The 20,418-nt window shown below is 40.4% G+C and overlaps 1 protein-coding gene across 11 annotated transcripts in view; it reads right to left on the reverse strand.

The window, feature by feature from the left end:
* Window positions 1-20,418, reverse strand: part of arid1b (AT-rich interactive domain 1B) — a 696,888-nt gene that overhangs the window by 625,235 nt on the left and 51,235 nt on the right. For all 11 annotated transcript variants that reach the window (XM_068044792.1, XM_068044797.1, XM_068044789.1 and 8 more), the window contains exon 2: window positions 16,614-16,817. In XM_068044792.1, coding sequence (XP_067900893.1) covers window positions 16,614-16,817 — 204 coding nt within the window. The remainder of the gene's footprint in view (window positions 1-16,613; window positions 16,818-20,418) is intronic.

A 20,418-nucleotide genomic window follows, 5' to 3' on the forward strand; every position in this document is an offset into this window, starting at 1 on the left:
AGGGTTCCTTATACCTTTTTAAACAGCTTTCATAACTTGTCCTACCACTTTCAAAGGCTTATGCATGCACATCCCAGGTCTGAATTCCTGCACCCTTTTTAAATTGTACCATTTATTTTATATCACTATTCCTCACTTCTACTATCAAACTGAATCATTTAACACATCACTGTGTTAAATTGCATCTGGCAAGAGTTTTTCCATTTCACAAGTCTGTCGACGTCTTCTGAGTCTGCTACTATCTTCTCACTATTTACTACATTTCCAACTTTTGCATAGTCTGAAAACTGAAAATAGGCCCTTATACCCAAGTTCACGTCACTAATACATATATCAAAAAGAGCTGTGGTTTCAACACAAACCCTGGGGACGACCACTTGCCTCCAGTCTGAAAATCAAACGTGCACCACTCTGCTTTCTGTCCCTTAGCCAATTTCAAATTCATGCAGACACTGCTCCCTTTAATCCCATGGCTTTCAACTGTGCTAACAAATCTATTATATGCTACGTTATTAAACACCTTTTGAAAGTTCATACACACAACTGCACTATCAACCCTCTCCATCGTTTACCAAAGAAAATCAAGTTAGTAAAACACAATTTGCCTTTAACAAATGTGTGCTATCTTCCATTTATCCCATAACCTAAGCACCAACTAATTTTGTTCCTAATTAATGTCTCAAGTTTACCCAGCACAGATATCAGATTGACTGGTGTGTAGTTGTCAGGTTTATCCCTCTTCCCTTTTTTGAGCAGCCGTGCAACATTTTCAATCCTCCAGTCCTCTGGTACCAGTCCCATATCCAAGGAGGATTGGAAAATTGTGGCCAGAGCCTCCATCATTTCCACCCTTACTACCCACAGCAATCAGCAATCCACCCCATCTGGACCAAGTAACTTTTCTACCTTGAGTGCTGTCAAGCTTTTAAGTACCTCCTTTTCATTTTTTTATCCTATCGTATCTCTCTATACCTCCCCCCTTTATTGTGACATTGCATCAGTCTTCACTAAAGATGATGCAGTCAATGTACTCACTTTGCATCTCAGCCACGTTGTCTGCCTCCTTTTTGGTCGTCAATCAGCCCCACCCTTCCTTTGACTACCTTTTTACTATTTATATAATAAAAGAGTTTTGGGTTCTCTTTTATGTTACCCGCTAACGTATCCTCATACACTCTCTTTAGGAACATAAGAACAGGAATTTAGCCCCTTGAGCCCGAGATTCAATGAGATCACGGCTGATGTGTGACCTAACTCCATATTCCTACCTTTGCCCCATATCCCTTAATAGAACCATAGAAAAATTACGGCACAGAAGGAGGCCATTCAGCCCGTCGCATCCGTGCCGGCCGAACAAACTAGCCGCTATCTAATCCCACCTTCCAGCACCTGGTCCATAGCCTTGCAGGTTACAGCACTTCAGGTGCATGTTCAGATACCTTTTAAAAGAATTAAGGGTTTCTGCCTCCACCACCATCCCTGGCAGTGAATTCCAGCACCTAACACCCTCTGGGTGAAAAAGTTTTTCCTCATGTCCCCTCTAATCCTTCTACCAATCACCCTAAATCTGTGCCCCCTGGTAATTGACCTCTCTGCTAGGGGAAACAGGTCCTTCTCGTTTACTCTATCTAGGCCCCTCATAATTTTGTACACCTCAATTAAGTCACCCCTCAGCCTCCTCTGTTCTAGGGAAAACAACCCTAGCTGATCCAATCTTTCCCCATCGCTGCAATTTTTAAGCCCTGACAACATTCTTGTTAATCTCCTCTGTACTCTCTCCAGAGCAATTATGTCCTTCCGGTAATATAGTGACCAGAACTATAGGCAATATTCCATCTGTGGCCTAACCAGCATTTTATACAGTTCCAGCATTACATCCCTGCTTTTGTATTCTGTACCTCAGCCAATAAAGGAAATTAGAGAGGTATGCTTGCAAATTTCTGTTGAAAATGAAAAACTACTGTAGAATTTGCATATTTAGAAGTGTACAGGACCAAATTGGCCCAACAGAATCAAGAAGAATGGTGCACTTCAGTTCTTCTACACTATAAACTGGTAGCCAACAAGGGAGGATGGAATGGAAAAGAAACTTCCAAGGTCAATCTGAACAAGGATTGAGTGTCTAACTAGGCCCCTGGAAATGTTATAGCAATACATAAGTTAGGTGTTGTTGGACGTCCTAACTATTATTTACTGTTTCAGCCTTAATGAAAGATTAAGGAAAATATTTTTTTAAAAACAAATTTTAAAAATTGACAATGTAAACTTAAAAGGCTTTAGGGAAAAATAATCTAAACATTCCAAACAGAAAACTGTATGCACAAACTAAAAATGGTCATTAGGCCAACTAGCACAAAATCTGTGCGTCAAAGATTACAGCAATGCAATTTTAAAAATCACACATTGTTGTTGAAACTTTTTTATTCACGACTTGTTCCCATGTCTCAAGAGGTAGCTTTCAGCCCCTGAACCATACAGTTTTGATTCTTGGCGTGTGCTGAGTCAGCTGAAGCAATGAAAGGGGCAATACCATTTGACTGCCACATCACTGGATTAGTGAAGGGAAAACAAGTCACGCCTATTGAAAGAATAATGTGAGGGGTCAGGATCAGCTCACCTGCAATGCTTTTCATAAATGGACAGCTTGCTTCTTCTAACTGCCAAGGCACCCACAGGTATAAACAATCAAGGTACTGGAGAACATCCGTGGAACTAATAAGGAACTTCAGAAATTGAGAAAGTTGAAGAGAAATGAAAATGCGATAAACTGTTGTTACGACCAGGTGAGAAGGGGTCTAGGGGTTCCTTCTCAGCCTTTGCCTGGTCTAACCCTAACAGGCTTTAATTTTAAAAACACAGTGTTTTTTTAAAATCACTTTGGTTAACAAAGATCAATCAATCTCAGACTTAAAATTAACAAATGACCTCGCATCAACAGCTACTTGCGAAGAGTTCCAAACTTCTACCAGCCTTTGCGAGTAGAGGTGTTTCCTATCTTCACTCCTGAAATGCCTGACTCTAACTTTCAGGCTATGTGCCCTTAGTCCTAGACTCCCCAACTAGCAGAAATAGTATCTTTTCATTTACCCTATCAGCTTCCCTCAACAAATTGAAACCTTCAATCAAAGCACCGCAGCCTCACAGCTCCAGCGACCCGGGTTCGATTCTGGGTGCTGCCTTTGCGGAGTTTGCAAGTTCTCCCTGTGACCACGTGGGTTTCTGCTGGGTGCTCCGGTTTACTCCCACAGCCAAAGACTTGCAGGTTGATAGGTATATTGGCCATTGTAAAATTGCCCCCAGTGTAGGTAGGTGGTAGCAGAATTGTGGGGATGCGGTAGGGAATATGGGATTAATGTAGGATTAGTATAAATGGGTGGTTGATGGTCGGCACAGACTTGGTGGGCAGAAGGGCCTGTTTCAGTGCTGTAGCTCTAAATAAATAAGATAAATAAATAAACTTCTAAATTCCATGGAATACAACTCTGGTTCGTGCAATCTCTCCTCATAATTCACCATTCTTGTAAATCTACACTGCACTTCCTCCAAGGTCAATGTATCCTTCCTAAATTGTGTGCCCAGAACTGAGCACAGTACTCCAGGTGTGGTTTAACTAGGGCTATGTATAGCTGAAGCATAATTTCTACCCTCCTGCATTCCAGTCCTCTAGATATAAAGCCCATCATTCCATTAGCATTTTTGATTATTTTTGTACCTGTCCATGACATTTTAACTGTGTACATGAACCCCCAAGTCTCTTTGGACCTCCACTGTATCTAGTTTTTCACCATTTAGAAAGTACTCTGATCTATGCTTCTTAAGGTCCAAAGTGAGTGACCTCACACTTGACAATACTGAAATTCATTTGCCAGTTTTACCCATTTAATCTACTGAGTACTTTGTAACTTTACATTACACTGCTGACAATGTCCATCTTTGTGTCATCAGCAAACCTAGATATGCAGCATTCTATCGCATCTAAGCTGCTAAAAAAAAATCCAGCGAATAGTTGAGGCCTCAACGCAAATCCACTAGTGACATGCTGCCAATTGGAGTATCTGTCCATTACCCCTATTCTCTGTCTCCTGCCACTCAGCCAATTTCCGAACCATCTCCACAGATGCTGCCTGACCTGCTGAGTATTTCCAACATTTTCTGTTTTTGTTTCAGATTTCCAGCATCTGCAGAATTTTGCTTTTGGAAGATTATAGTTAGAGCATCTGCAATGTTCTCACCTACTTCCTTTAAAACCCTGGGATAGAAACCATCTGGTCCTGGCAATTTGTTACTCAGTGCTACTATTATCTTCATTACCATCATTTTTTCACATTAATTTTGGTGGGTCCCTGTGCCGATTCAATATGTTTCCCTGGGATGTCCGGCATGCTATTCTCTTCCTCTACTTACTGATAAAGTAATTATTCAACATTGTCCCTCATTTCTTTATTTCCATTTACAGTATTACTGTTATCACCTTTCAAGGTACTCACATTGCTACTGACCGTCCTCATGCACCTAACTGCAAAAAAAATGTGCATTGATTTTAATATCGCATGCAAGCTTTGCATTTTCTCTTTTTTGTAGATCTTACTATCTGTTTTGCCCTTTTGTTGCTCTTTGCCTCGCCTAGTTGCCAGGATCTGTGTTAGTTTTTGCATTTTTGTATTGTTTTTTTATTCAGTTTTATGTTGCCCCTTACCACTTTTGTTGCCCATGGTGCTTTTGTTTTTAACACAAATAGAACTCTTGCCCTTTAGGGGTATAAACTGGTTCTGTATCACATTGACACTTTTTTGAACACCTCCCACTGATCTTTTGTTTTACCGGTTAACAGATTGCCCAGTTTACTGTGACAGTCTCTGTCACATCCCGTGGAAGTCAACCGTACCCAAATCTGGAATCTTCATAGCTGTTTCGCGTTTTTCCATTTCAAACACAACTTTGAACTTGATCATATTTGTTCAAAATTCTATTCAATTCCTTTTTCAGCTTTTCCCTGTATTTCTGCATTCAGCTTGGTTCCTAAATCAATTATAAACCCAACATTTACCATTGAGCCTCCTTTTTCTGCTTTATTTTAACCTCTATATCTTTCGTCACCCAAGGAGCTCTAGCTTTGAATGCTCTTCCTTTCCCCCTCATGGGAATGTGTCTAGTCTAAACCATCTCTTCTTTGAAGGCCTCCCATTGCTCATTTACGGTTTTATCTGCCAATCTTTGATTCCAAGCCACCAGGACCAGATCCCTTTTCAACTCACTGACATTAGCTCTCCTCCAGTGTGTATTTTTACATTTGCTTTTTTCTTGTTCCTTTCCGCAAATATTCTAAACCTTATGATATTGCAATCAGTTTTTCAAACACTCCCCCACTGCAACATGCTCCTCGCGCCCCACTTCATTCACCAGACCTACATCCAGCACTGCTTCCTACCTCATGCTGATCAAGAAAGCTCTGTGGTGCACATTTCAGGAACTCCTCCCCCTCTTTGCCCTTTACACTGTTATTGTCCAATTCTATATTAGGATCGGATAGACATGCACTGATTATTAATTTTTAAGCTGTCCCTGACTCTCTACCAGCTGTCGGGGGAGGTGGGGGGGGGGAGGGGGTAGAGAGGGGCAGGATCAATAGCAACCCGCAAATCTCCAACAAAAATGAGAACATTCTACAGCACTTGCGGCTTTTAACATTACAGGAAAGTTAGGCCTTTGACCTCCAAAAACACCCCTAGTGATCTGTATATAAAGGAACTGTCCAGTGCAAATATTAAGCCACACATAGATGGTCCCATTATTGGTTATGATATAAATCATAACCAGGATTGCAGAATACTACAACTGACGTCAGGATCCCAGGCAAGGGTAGAAAAAAAAGTGATCAGCCTATGATCTTGTTCCTGATCATTGTCCTTAAACTGCTGCTGGAAAGTGCGTGTGTGAACATCAGACAGAAATCAGAAGAGAACTGGTCTTCAATGATCTCCAAGATCAAATGGTTTGCCAGCATCGACTGCTCAAAGATGAAAATTGCCAATCCTTGGGTGAGGTGTGGCCAGCATGTATGGGACAGTACTCCAGCAAGACTCAGCACCTTCAGAAGAGAAGAAAAAAAGAAAATATAGCCCATGATCTCCATGTGCATATCTCTGAACAGTAAGAGAGACCACTGGCTAAAGCTTTGGAGCAGGTTACCCACCCTTTTCATTGGGGAATAGTTTCAAAGTATGGATGTGGTTGGGGGCTGTGGTTGGGAGGGGGGAAAAGAGGAGAGAAGGAGGGGACAAAACAGATCTCTGAAATCATACTTCAAAACTCTCCAATGCTATTATAAATTGCGCTGATGTTAATGTTTATGTCAATGCATGATTATTTACAAGATGGCTCAATTCATTCAGTTTCAGGTCTGTTCTTGTGCCAGCAACCACTGCCAATACAACTGTCGGCTGTCATGTTGTTGATGTATAAAAGACATTAATGATTGGATTAGTGACTGTGACGTAATTATTTCTGACTAAACTCTCAGTGATTTGCAGCTCATTACCAGATAAGTATGTGGCCAGTTCAAACATAAATAAAACATAATAAGCCACTACAGAAAGCCAAAAGGTTACATTTGCTGTGAATATATGATTTCCAGTTAGCACATTATGGAACAAAAACAGAACAGATTATCGATATCAGAATCCTTAACTAGTATGCAATGATATGCTCTGGTAGCACACTGCAGTATTTTCTCCCTCCACTGACTGAAAATCAGCAGACTTTGCCAACTCAGGTCCTGAATCAGCATTCTCAGAGTAGTATTAAACAGTGGTTGATACCCAACAACAGAAAACCAATATCCTGTCTCCAAGCCAGGCTTCATAATTACACTGCTTACTTGGGCTCTCAATGCTGGCCATTTATTACTGATCTTCAGTCAAAATGCAGCGCTGTCACATCACTGCCAGGAAATCTCAAGCTCCCTGCACCCTCCTCGAAAAAACAAAAGGGTTGCTTCCTTTATGTATGAGGAAGCCAATGGCCAATACATGGCTACCTGACTATTTCTAAACAATCTAAAAAGGTCCTATGGGACAGAACTTACTTTACAATTGATTTAATAATAAAATGAAGTTAGCCTGAATTTTAGTGTTAACACATATTATTCAATGTAGTCTGAGACACGGATTTTCTGTTGCAATTTAAGTGTTTAGAATTTTTTTTAAAAATCAACCAAAAAGTCATCTGAACTCCCTTACAACCAGAACTGTAATGTGAGTTTTACATGAATAGGAATCTTCCCATATTCACAGAGAATGGTTACAAGGCTGGATTCTCTGACATTGCCCATAAATACTTTTAAAAAGGAATTAGATAATTGCTTGTAAAAGCAGATTAAATGGTATGCGGAACAATCAGAAGAGTGGTATTAACTAGGTGGTGCATGGAGAAAAATCCAAGCTGGGCCAATGACCTATTGCTGTGCTGTTAACATTAAAATTCCATTCAACAGAAATCAAAATTGCTCAAAAGACAAGCAGCACCATTCACTTAAAAAAATGTAAACAAGCTGGCTGGTGTTGGCAAGAAGGAAAAGCCAGTGTACAGGACAGTAAAACAGTAATAGGTGACAGCTACTGTTATGAAAATATTTCCTCTTTTTTATTATTTTGTGAGGACTCATGTTTTAAAATTGTGGAAATGGATTCCTTTGGAGGACTGATGAGATTACATAGATGTAATGGTGACGGACTTTGTTTATTTTAAAAAAGGATTTTGGGACTTGGATTACAAACACACTTACTGGAAGTCACATGTCTTTAGCTAAATAAACAACCGGAGCCTCGGTGAATAGGGAGAGTTGTTTACAGAGAAGTGACATGCCAAGATTTATGGTGGTCAAGAGTTGGTTTCGTTTTGGATTGTTTGAGTCAGTTGGGGGTCAGACTGCTAAGAGACTACCAATTCATCCTTTATCCACCTCTCTGAGAAACCCTGAGAATCGAGTGTGTGATAGCTGAAACCCCTGATACCGCATTTCTCTTGGAAAGCATACCAAACTAATCCTTGACGTCGCCTGAACAGAACTGCTCCAAAAAGATCCCAGTGACAGCCGTCTACGCATATTTGTGAAGCCAGTAAAGAGACAACTGATATCATTCCATATCTTCTCCTTTTCCTTTGGGAAGTAACATCTATTTGGCCAAAGTATTTCTTTTTGTCTTTTTTTGTGAAGAGATCTATGCAGAGAAAATGTCTTTATTTTTTCTTGAACCAGTGTGTGCATGTTAATGCTTTGCATTTTCACTTAATAAGTCTTGTGTGTGTGTGTTGGGCTAATCTAAAGGGAACTTTCATATTTCAATCTGTGTGTTAATGCTTTGCATCTTTACTGATGAAGTTTTGTATTATAATAAATTAGTAATTTTTTATTAAAGAAACCTTGTTAATTAATTTTATTCTGAAATAAAAAGAGAGTATATGATTGGCCATATCAGTAACTGGGTAAACATGTTAATATATGTTGCGACCCCTGGAAAAGTGGAACTAAAGAAAGACAGTGCATTCCTCCCGCCTCGCTCGTAACACTACAAATTAAAAAAAGAACTTTGGATTCAGAGCATTGAAAGTGCACCGCTTTGTGTTTAGATCTCCAGACCAATCCAGGTCTTGGACCAACATCAGTTTTAAAAAAAACAGAATTAAAATGAAGGGATCTGGGGGTGAAGGGGAAGGGAAAAGTAATTTTTGCACCAAGTCTTTTCTTCCACCTCCAACTTCAATTCTCCAATTGTTTTTATTCCTAGAAAGGAAAGATGAATGAACTCAGGTGATTTTCTAGCTTGATGAAAGTACACTGTTGTTCTTAATTTCCAATTAATACTCACTCTCTCACTAATTACGTTACCAAGTCCATGACTTTATACATTAATGAACTTTCTTTGTAAGTTTTTTCTTCCTTTGATTCATTATGGACTTTTTCCACATCTGTTCACTTAACAATTTCATTGGCATACGTTAAAAATATTACAGCTGTTCCAGCTCACTCACAGGCACATACTCAAACCCATGGTCAGTGCAGATATCCAAAGGCAGGCATTACTCAATGATTACTGAAAACGAGAAACACCGAGCATTGCAGAAACAGAAAATGCTGTAAGTACTCAACTGGTCTGACAGCATCTGTGCAGAGAGAAACAGAGTAAACGTTTCAACTCAATGACCTTCCAGGGTCATGACAAACACAAATGATATACAATTAACTGAGTCCCTTCTTGCTCTTTAAATAAAAATTAGGGTTAATATGCACAAGCAAAATTTTTAAACAAATCAAATCAATAAAACTTCCATATTCTATACAAAGCATTACATTGCAAGACACCCTTCCTCCAGGACCCCTAAAATGTTTTTCAGACATGCACTTCTTTTTGTAAAATAACCCGGCAGTTCATGACTTGCATCCACCCATTTAATTTTAGACACAAAAACAAGAAATGCTGGATTCACTCAGCAGGTCTGGCAGCATCTGTGGAAAGAGAAGCAGAGTTAACGTTTCGGGTCACTGACCCGAAACGTTAACTCTGCTTCCAGCATCCGCAGTATTTTGCTTTCATTTAATTTTAGAGATTCCCTTTCTCTCCAGCATTAGTTTCAATCTGTAACCTTTTCCCACTCACACTTCTTCATAGAGTGCATATTATCTCACAATGAACAATTATCCACATGCATCCAATGGGTATGCTATCTACAGTATAGAAGACTTGTATAGAATCTCACCTAAAATACTTGACAAATAGAATCCCATATCCATTGCCTCGACAAGAGCTAGTGTTTCCGCAGCTAAAATACTTTAAACAACCCTTTTTATTTGTTTAGCTTACCAAGCTATAGGACAACATTTCGCATTCTCACCCAGAAATATTATGAAACTAGCTGCACTCGAATACCCATCAGGCAGATGGCATATGAAGCATCACTAAAAATGATTAGCTTCATTTTCTTTGGGTCAGCCAAGGATGGAGACTTATGTATGCATTTAGTCATAGAATCACAGAGTTATACAGCACAGAAACAGTTTAGTTTAGTTTAGAGATACAGCACTGAAACAGGCCCTTCAGCCCACCGAGTCTGTGCCGACCATCAACCACCCACTTATACTAATCCTACACCAATTCCATATTCCTACCACATCCCCACCTGTCCCTATATTTCCCTACCACCTACCTATACTAGGGGCAATTTATAATGGCCAATTAACCTATCAACCAGCAAGTCTTTGGCATGTGGGAGGAAACCGGAGCACCCGGAGGAAACCCACGCAGACACAGGGAGAACTTGCAAACTCCACACAGGCAGTACCCGGAATTGAACCCGGGTTGCTGGAGCTGTGAGGCTGCGGTGCTAACCACTGCGCCTCTAGAATTAATTTTTTAAATGTTTTATTTGCCCATAAACATTCTGTACTTTAAGGTGTTTTGTTGGAGTACTTAACTCCAACACATCAAAACTAACATCTGGTCTAGTCTGAATGCACAACCAGTTCAACTGACCAATCAAGCTTCACAATTGCTCTGTTCTTTAGACATATCATCTTTTTGTGATGACCTAGCATGATTAACGGGGATGGGAGTAACATCCTCTAAATAAGATTATTGCTTTAAAGTTATCCAGACCTACTCTGCTTAATAGCTGAACCAATATATTTAAAAGCCTCACAAGCCTGACTCCCAATCTTAAATTCTACTTCAATCTTAATAACACATGTCTAAAATTCTACAATACCCCATAAGAAATCAGCAATATGTATCATGAAGATGCCTGAAAGTTTTCCCTTACGATACCAATAAAACATCGCGGAATCTGCTTTTAGTTGAACACAACCTATTTTCAGCAAAACAGACCTCACCGAAAAATACCACACCGTGGAAGCATCATTCAGGCTATATCCGCATTTATTTCGTTTCCATAGTTTCCTTATTGCATCAGCTGCCTCTATAGTGGTTTCAGAAATATCTCCCTCTGAAAAGTATCATCCTGCAGAAACACGGCTTCTACGTTGATTGATCTACACTCCCATGAATACGTGGCCAAAAGAGCTAAAAAGATTTATTACTTTTCCAGCTGTGGGAGTTCCTCTCACATCTCTATCAACCAGTTGCTCTTCAAACCCCAAGCAACTAGTCTCATTTTAGCCTTATACGTACCAGCTATGAGGACTTATTCAACACAAATCCATCTATGTGACAGGGCTGGCTGTCCCTTATCTGATACCTCAGAACAAACACCAAACTCTCCAACTATCGAATTCCTTTCGTTTTGCCTCTCAGTTTATCAACTTTATTGGCAGCTACCAAAAATTCATGGTGACGAGGACATCGGTATCTAGTTCTGTTCTGAGACTGTTCTGTAGCCTTCATTTCATTGTAATCTATTCAGGCTACGGCCTCTACTTGTACATTTATGTCTGTTGGGACGACTGAGAGATCTCCCTCTTGCACTATTGGAGGCTCTTTCTCCAGTACCTGATAGTTTTCTGACCCAATAGTGTTACAACCTCAGTGAGACCATTAACTTTAAAAACACAAGATACGGCTCCACAGACCAATTTAAAGAATTACATAAAGTCTTAAAACTTGAACTCTTATTATAACTAAACTAAAATCCTCATTAACTAAATAGTACTTTGTAAGTAGCCGATACCCCAAATTACAGAAAAAAGTATTTTCTTTACTTATTAAAACACTTGAAAACCTCACACCACACTTGTATGTTAAACAGTGCTCCGTGATGGCGAAATATTTGCAGCCATAAGTCCCAAACCCCTCCCAGTTGCAATGGGCTGCGTCTCCCAGACCTTTCTCAAAGTCAATGTCCTCTTTGCTCACTTCTTTCAAGTACTTTCAACCTGGACTTCAGTGAATAAGGCGATCTCTGCTGATCCTGTTGGCCTTTCACTTCTGCACAAACCTCAACTTTCAAAATGGGTTCAAATCTTCGTAGCCTTTCGCTTATCAGTCTTCTGAGAGCAGCTGTCCCCTTTTTCTCTCTCTTCTGAGCCTGCAACCGCTGGTCTTCTTCCCGTCTTCCTTACAGCCTTTCTGCCTTCTGAAAATCTGTTGAATTTATCCAGAATCAAAAGTCAATAGCCAATTGTCTTTTCCAATATGCAGAGTCCACAAGTCTGGCTATAGCAGCATCGCCCAGGCTTTCCATTGTTTCCAGGTGTTAGCAACAGTCATTTGTATTTACATTTTCAGAACTAGTGAATCCTCATTTATGATCTGAAAATCTGGGAGGGTGAAACCCATTGTTCTTCAGATGTTATAACCCTGCAGTCTCTGTTCTTCGATCTGGGTTCTTTGTTGTCCTGGTAACCAAGATCCTTGTCTTATCTTTCAGCAGAGTTGATGTGAGGTCACCTGGCTCCTTTGCCTCCACCTTAAACTACATTACAAATTACAGTTTTTAAACATAATCATGCAACAAAGTCCAACGTTCATAACAAAAAGTCACTTCTGGACCCACTTGCACTGCACTTTAACTCTCCACTTTTTCACATCATTCTGCCAGTCTACGGGCCTCCATTCTTGGCCATCATCCTGAACATTCAACCTATATTTAAACTTGCTAATAGCTTTTCCTGCAAGCCCCACAATGATCGCATCCCCATTCAATAGACACCTCTGGAATATGTCATCCAAGTACATACAGTAGGCAACTGGCCTTTAGATGGGCTAGCTCTGTCAGGTGCATTATGATCTCTCACATTACCACTATCCGGCCCTTCATTTACTGCATTCTGTTCCTCAGGACCTTTATCACATGAGAATTTGAGGCACAAGGTGCCACGTTTACTATCAGCTGCTCAGAGTCTGAGCTTTGGTAATTAATCCCAATTAATCATGTGGAACAAACGTCAGCAGTCTGATTGCCACATTTGATAAATATTGGCTTCTCATCATGACCTCTATTATCTTACCAGGGCCTTTCCATTCCCTATGATCCTCTCTTTTATACTACACCACATCTCCTGAATTAAATTCTGTCTCAGATGGTCTTATACGATGCCACAGAACTCTGAATTTTCTCTGAGACCTCAACCTTATTGAAAGCCTGTTTCCCTGCATGTAAAGCATTCCAATATGCAGGGGGGACAAAATGGAGCTAATTGTAGTACATTCTGGAGCAGGAGGACCATTGCACAGCATAGAAGGCAATTTGGGATTTTGCCTATTGGCAACTAATACAGACTATACCCTCCACCCATCTGAAGCAAATTCTTGCATGAACCACCCATGCTAGTCAGATGTTAACCTGCAGTCTGGTTGATAAGCTAAGAATTTATGCAGCATTTCATCGATCACCATATGATTCTTTTCAGAGTCATTACTGAAAGGGCTTTCAGCTGTGGTTTTCGTGACCATATGTGAAAGCATGAACATGACTCTGAACTAATCAGGCAAATTCCCCTCCATTATCAGTCAGAAACATACCCCCAGGTCAGAGTCCTATTTACTTCTCCGTGACTTTGTCTACAATAACCCCTTTGTTCTTAGCAAGTATTATTCTGGAAAGATTAAATCAGGTTGCCAGATCTATAACACGTAAATGAAAATATTTCTGCCTTTGTCCCATACCTTTATTCTGTGGCAACTACCAGTCACATGCCAATGGAAGTCTTACAAAAGGACGTGGCAGCGTTTTCTGATACTTTTTACAGATCTCACACTTCTTACAAATCTCTTCTATTGGCCTCCTATACTCATCAACCACACCTGTATCCTTTAGCAGGGTTTTAATCTTTATCAAGTAGGGTGAGCAAATTGTCCATGTAACTTTAAGACAATTTGCTTTATTTTTCTCTGATTCTTATCACCTGATGCCATTTATACTTGTCTAACACTCTGATGAGAAACATTAGGTTTGTTAAGGGCAATAATAATGCCCTGACTTGGTAAACTGCAGATCCACTGACTTTCCAAAAACAATTGCCTTATTTTGCTCCAGGTCAAGTTTCATTTGTGTCTTTTTCTTAAAAGGTTTACTCAACAGCAAAGGTGTCTCACTGGAAACTAGATCAGTACTGATGAAGTAGCTTACTCCAGCTATTTTACATGGAATTATGATTCTCTTTAATGACCTCAATATGTTGTCATCACCAAATCTAACGCAAGTAGTTCTTTTATACTCGAGTATTGCTGGAAAAAAAAGACATGCTGTCGAAGCTTTTCGTCCTGCACTCAGTAGGACAGATGCAAAAATACCAAATTTCAAAGGGAACAACAATTGATATTGCATGAGAAAAGGGTACCGATTGGCCGAGGCATTGCCATGGAGAATGTACCAGGGAACTGCTGTCCTCTACGCTTTAATTCAAAAAAGGTGCAATGCCTGGAAATGTTCCTTTTGCCTACAGAGGACAGGTCCCTGCGTATGAATATATGTAGCTTCCACCAAGTGTAAGTGAGCCACATTACCAGCCCGACTGTTAATCTTAAATTAGTTGTTAGCATAATTCTTAGCACACTCAGGATTGTTGAGTGAGTACTGTCCAATCACAGAATCACATCTAATGTTAGACACTATGTTCTGAGTTTTGCAAGTACAGGCTGGTTGAGGACTGTCAGTCAGATTTTACTCACTAACATCTCAAGTTAGATTAGGTTAGTAAATAAATTAATAGCAAAAGGTGGCAGAATTAGCCAAGATAACAGGTAAGATCTTGCATTCCTAAACACTTCATACGTATGAGTAGTATTAATGTTTCACTGAATTTGACACCAGAATGGAAGATTTTGAGCCAATTAACAATTTCTCAAATCCAGTAACAATAAGCAAGAAAATTCAATATTCTAGAATAAATGTCACCACATTTAAACAGCAAAAGACTGCAGCATTGTTAAAACCAGATGGAATTTTAAAAAAAGAGGGAAAAAATGTACATTATGGCATATACTTCCTATAATAGCCACTACTTATGAGAATTTTTTTTTTTAAGAAAGACAATCCCCTGTTCCCTTTAGTTACTAAGATATAGTATTATAGATATGGTTTGCTGCATCCATTCATCATTAGAACTGTCAGTAACACGAACTGCAGTCTATGATCCACGTCACACCTACACAACAGACCTGATGATTTCATTAATAACCAAATAGTTTATTTTCCCCAAATTAGGATTATTGTGGGAAACTGTGAAATCAGGCAGCTTCAACCTTGTAATAATAGAATACAGAGTTAACATATTTTGAAGTGCACCATACAAATGAGGTACAACTATATCAGTATCCACATTCGAAGTCTGAAGCATAAACAGCATCCACAAAAATATTTCGATCACCTTCACCATGCAATATATTTGACATGGAACAGCAATGCAAACATTGAGACTGCAGCAAGGTGCACAATATCATATGAAGGCTATTAAAATAATAAAGTCTGGAAGCCTGTTGTAACGCCCTTAAATTTTTTAATAACAATCAACCGCTCACTATCCTGACTCCGCAACGGCTGTTAGGAAAAGAAACCTGAGGCATTCAGGTCAGAAGGATCCAGATAAAATGCAAAGTGATTTCACATAAGGTGGCAGCATTAGATACTATTATTGGTCTCAGGTAAAAATTAGAAGTTGTTTAAAAAAAAGTTTTCTGATTTTGAAGATTATCTGGTGATTCCTGTTGGAAAGTACTTGAATTCAGCCATGATAACCCCACAGTCAGGTTGCTTGGCAGCACACACAGAGTTCGCACATAAGGAATGGCCACTTGAACAATGTACCAGAAGGCAGTTAGTATCCCGTGAAATGCTCTCCAGCAAGAATCAGAACCTTCCTACCCCCTTACGCACCTTGAAGTTATTCATAGCTTTAGATCAAAGTTCAATTAAATCACTTAAGAGGTTAGTTGAGCTGTCAAACAATTAATTCCTAGATTGACCATCCAATGAAGATTCTTCAGATATTCTACCCCTTAATTAAAGTAATGATAAATGGAAATATTTTCTGATCATAACTGCAAGTTAACACACAAGAAATGGCGTGGTTCCTTTGCAAGTATTAATCCTTTTGCGTGAGCATTACTCAACAGCATGCTTCAGTTCTATGTTTCATTTATTGTATGTACTCAAGTCTTTCCTGATTTAGAAACTTGCAGCTGTTACATCCTCCATTAGTAGCACTGGTTGTTATCTGCCAATGCAGGAAACACTCTGAAAGAGGAAAACAAGCATTTCTGTCCTCCTCCCTCATTACAAACTCACTGCATAGGTGATTTTAAAAAAAGTGATAGATGCATGGGAATAGTTTCAAAGCAGCAGTTTCTCAATACAGAATTAAATAAGTGTTATAAACTATTCAAACTTCACACATGACACTTAAGCTATCTGCACCTTGATCAGACTACCACGTTCTATACATTGGTTATTCTCCGCAATACGCAATGTACTTCAATCCCACAGGATACTTTAGAGAATCTACAAGCGTCAAAACAAAGCAACGTTTTCCACTCCCATTACCAACTGACATGCTGAATAGAAAATTAAGTTCAACTTGCCCAAAAGTGATACACAAGAACTGCTGGGATCTACAATAGTTTGAAAATGACTTCAACTTTTGCTTAACATATAATTACGTTTACCTGCTGCTGTGGGTATTGCATTCCTCCCATGCTACTTTGATTTCTGCCCTGCATGGTCATTGGATAGCGCTGTGGTGTGGGAGGTCCATATGGTTGCCCAGGGTAAGGTCCACTCTGTTGTTGATGCTGCTGCTGTGAATAAGGATTGTTGTTCATCCCGTATAGCTGGGGTCTCTTCATACCCATCTGTTCCATTGGATTGCCCTACAGTAAGAACAATCGATAACTGATAAACATCTTAAAACTTGCAGATAATTATTATTCCACTATTCTAGTCAAAAAACAGACTAGGAAACAGCTCAGAACATTCTCACTACCCTCTCAGATGTGTCCCATACTTGCTCAGAGCATGTTCAATACATGATCATTTCACAAGCAGCAGCAAAACAGAAAATATACATACATATCTATATACACACATACCTTCCCCATTGGTTATCAAATTCTCCCAATAAATGGTAATTCTGTATTACATCTAATATACAAAGTACATCAGCTTGCAAGATTGCCACGAGGCATGGGACCTTCTGGCTCCATGCCAGCTTAAACATAATCTGGCATGAATAGGACAGTTTAGTTAATTATATGAAAAGATAGTGGTTAGATTAATTTGCGAAGCTTGCTTCATTTTCAATGTTCATTGAAGTAAGAGGTTAGTGATCAGAAATGAAGCACTTTCAAACCCCCAATGTCAGCATCAAGGCATTCCTCCTAAGTGAGGCACATCAAAACCTCAATCCTCCACCATAATAAACAACCGATCCCAATGAACAATAACTGTAAGTAACAGACACCCCACCACATATTTTTTATCCTACAATCAGTTTTCAAAATTCTAGTTGGTCTATTTATGTTAGCTGATCAAGTTCCCAGTTTGTGCATTTACTTAGCAATAATCTGCTCAACGACATTCAGTTTCGATTCTGTCAGGATCTCACAGATCCAGATCTTATTTGTAGCCTTGGTACAAGATGGACACAAGAGCTGAATTCCAGAGGTGAGATGAGGGTCACTACCCTTGACATCAAGGCAGCATTCAACTAAGTGCAACACCAAATGAGCCCTAGTAAAACTGGTCAGTGGGAATCTGGAAGAAAATTCTCCATTGGCTGGAGTCATACTGAGCACACAGGAAGATGGTTGTGGTTGTTGGAGGCAATCAGCTCAGTCCTAGAACATTGCTGCAGGAATTCCTCAGGGCAGCATTCTAGGCCCAACTATCTTCAGCTGCTTCATTAATGACCTACCCACCATAAGGTCAGAAGTGGGGCTGTTCACTCATGAGTACACAACATTATCTCACATAATGAAGCAGTCCCTACCTGCTCAAAGCAAATTCCTCCAGACAACATCCAGGCTTGGGCTGATACGTGGCAACTAACATCTGCGCTACAAACATGCCGGGCAATAATAATCTCCAACATGAGAGCAAAGAACTACCACATAAACAGCCATATAAATTCCATGGCTACTACAGCAGGCCAGAGGCTAGATAGACTGGAGTGAATAGTTCACCTCCTGACTTCCAAGCCTATCCAACACCTACAAATTAAGAGTGTGATGCAATAATCATCATTTGCTTGGATGGGTGTAGCCCAAGAAGCTCAAAAGAACAAAGAAGTCAAATTGATTGACATCCCACTCACTCGCCTAAACATCCACCCTCTTTACCACCGGTATACCATATCTGCATTGTACATTGTCTAAAGGATGCACTGCAGTATCTTCCAAACACGATTTTCACCAGTCAATTAGAACAAAAGCAGCAGGCATATGGAAACATCCAAGTACCCCTGCAAGATATACACCATGCTGACCTGGAATCTTCTGCCTTTCCATCAGAAGGGGCAATGCCCATGTCCCAAGAATTAATAAAAAAGATCAATGTTTTTCATTTTAAAAATGAGATTCCTGGGAAAAGTGAGAGCAGCATGGATTGTAAAGTCTTCCTGGCACCAAACATCCAGATAACAACCATTAGAACATAAACAAAACAGGAGCACAAGTAGGCTATTTGGCCCCTCGAGCCTGCTCTGCCATTCAATAAGATCATGGCTGATCTGAATATGGCCTTAACTTCACTTTCCTTCCCGTCCCCCCATAACCCTTTAATCCCTTGTAGATCACTGGAGCTGTAATGGAACAGGAACTCAGAATCTGTAATATCAAAAACTAAAACTAAAAGCAAAACACTCAATGGCATTTTAGGTGGTTTATACAAATCCAATCCCCAACTCCCATAACCATTTTTGCAGATAATGAGGATCGAATGTTTAGGACAGTCAGATGCAGAGCAAAGCTCCCTAAACTCTAACCCAACGTTTCACAGCCCTCAACACAGAATAGCACCCCATACTGTTTCTGTGCTGTGCAGTCAGTGTACTTCTGAGTAATAATGCAGTGTGGTATGATTTTAGTTTGTCACATCAGCTATTTTGAGCCCTCTTTGACCAAAACTGTCAATTTAAAGATAATGTTGGACTGCAGGCAAGGACAAAGGGAACTGGGAGGGAGTGGAAGGGGTGAGAACATAAGTGCTAGAAAAGGAATGGGCATAGGTTGCAGCAACCATGGGGGGTGGGGAAGGATGACATATCAGAAGCACTGGTATGGAAGGCGGCAGAGAAATTGGGAACTTTCTTTGTGGTACTTTTATGCTAATGATCAGGTCCAAGAGCAGAAGCAACTGCTTCTCCCACCTCCTGCTGGGTTTCCAGAGGCCAGGGAAACCCAGCTGACTGATATAAAATAGAATCACTGTTAAATGAAGACACGCAGCCTCAGTAAAATGGTTTATTAACATTAGTCATGTTTATTAATAGTAGTATGGTCTATTAGTATTGGTAAAGGTTTATTAGCAGTAGTAATGTTTATTAGCAGTAGCAAGGTTATTAACAGATAGAGGAATGGCTGCTTCAAATCCGAAAATGCCCATCCTGCGCGACGTGGGAACTTCAGGACTCTTCTTGTGTCCTGGATAACCATACGTGCAGGAAGTGTCATCAGCTGCAGCAGCTTGAGCTCCGGGTTTCAGAATTTGAGCTACAGCTGGCGTCACTACAGCGCATCCGTGACGTTGAGAGCTTCGTGGACAACACGTTTACAGATGTGGTCACCCTGCAGCTTTAGAGTATGCAGGGCGACATGGAATAGGTGACCACCAGACAGTCAAGAAGGAACAGGCAGGTAGTGCAGAAGACCCCCGAGTGCATCTCACTCTCCAACTGGTATTCAGTTCTGAATACTGAGGAAAGTAATGTTTCATCTGGGGAGTGCAGCCCAGCCAAGGGCATGGCACCACGGTTGGCTCAGCACAGGGGGGCACAAAGAATACTTGAAGAGTGATAGAGATAGGAGATTCGATAGTCGGGGAACAGACAGGCGTTCTGTGGCCCCAGACACGAATCCAAATGGTGCGTTGCCTCCTTGGTGCCAGAGTCAAGGATGTCACTGAACGGCTGCAGAGCACCCTGAGGGAGGAGGGTGAACAGCCAGCAGTCATGGTCCACATTGGTACCAACAACATTGGTAGAAAGAGGGATGTGGTCCTGCAGAAAGAGTTTAGTGAGCTAGGTAAGAAATTAGCAAGCAGTACCACAAAAGCAGTAATATCCAGATTACTCCCAGTACCATGTGCAACTGAGTACAGAAATAGGAGGGTAGTGCAGATGAATGCTTGGTAGGAAAGATGGTGCTGGAGGGAGGGCTTTAGATTCCTGGGACACTGGGACCAGTTCTGGAGAAGGTGGGACTTGTACAGGCTGGATGGGTTGCACCTGAACAGAGCTGGGACAAATTTTCTTGC

The sequence above is a fragment of the Heterodontus francisci genome, chromosome 13 (genome assembly GCF_036365525.1).
Source record: "Heterodontus francisci isolate sHetFra1 chromosome 13, sHetFra1.hap1, whole genome shotgun sequence".
Lineage (NCBI taxonomy): Eukaryota > Metazoa > Chordata > Chondrichthyes > Heterodontiformes > Heterodontidae > Heterodontus > Heterodontus francisci.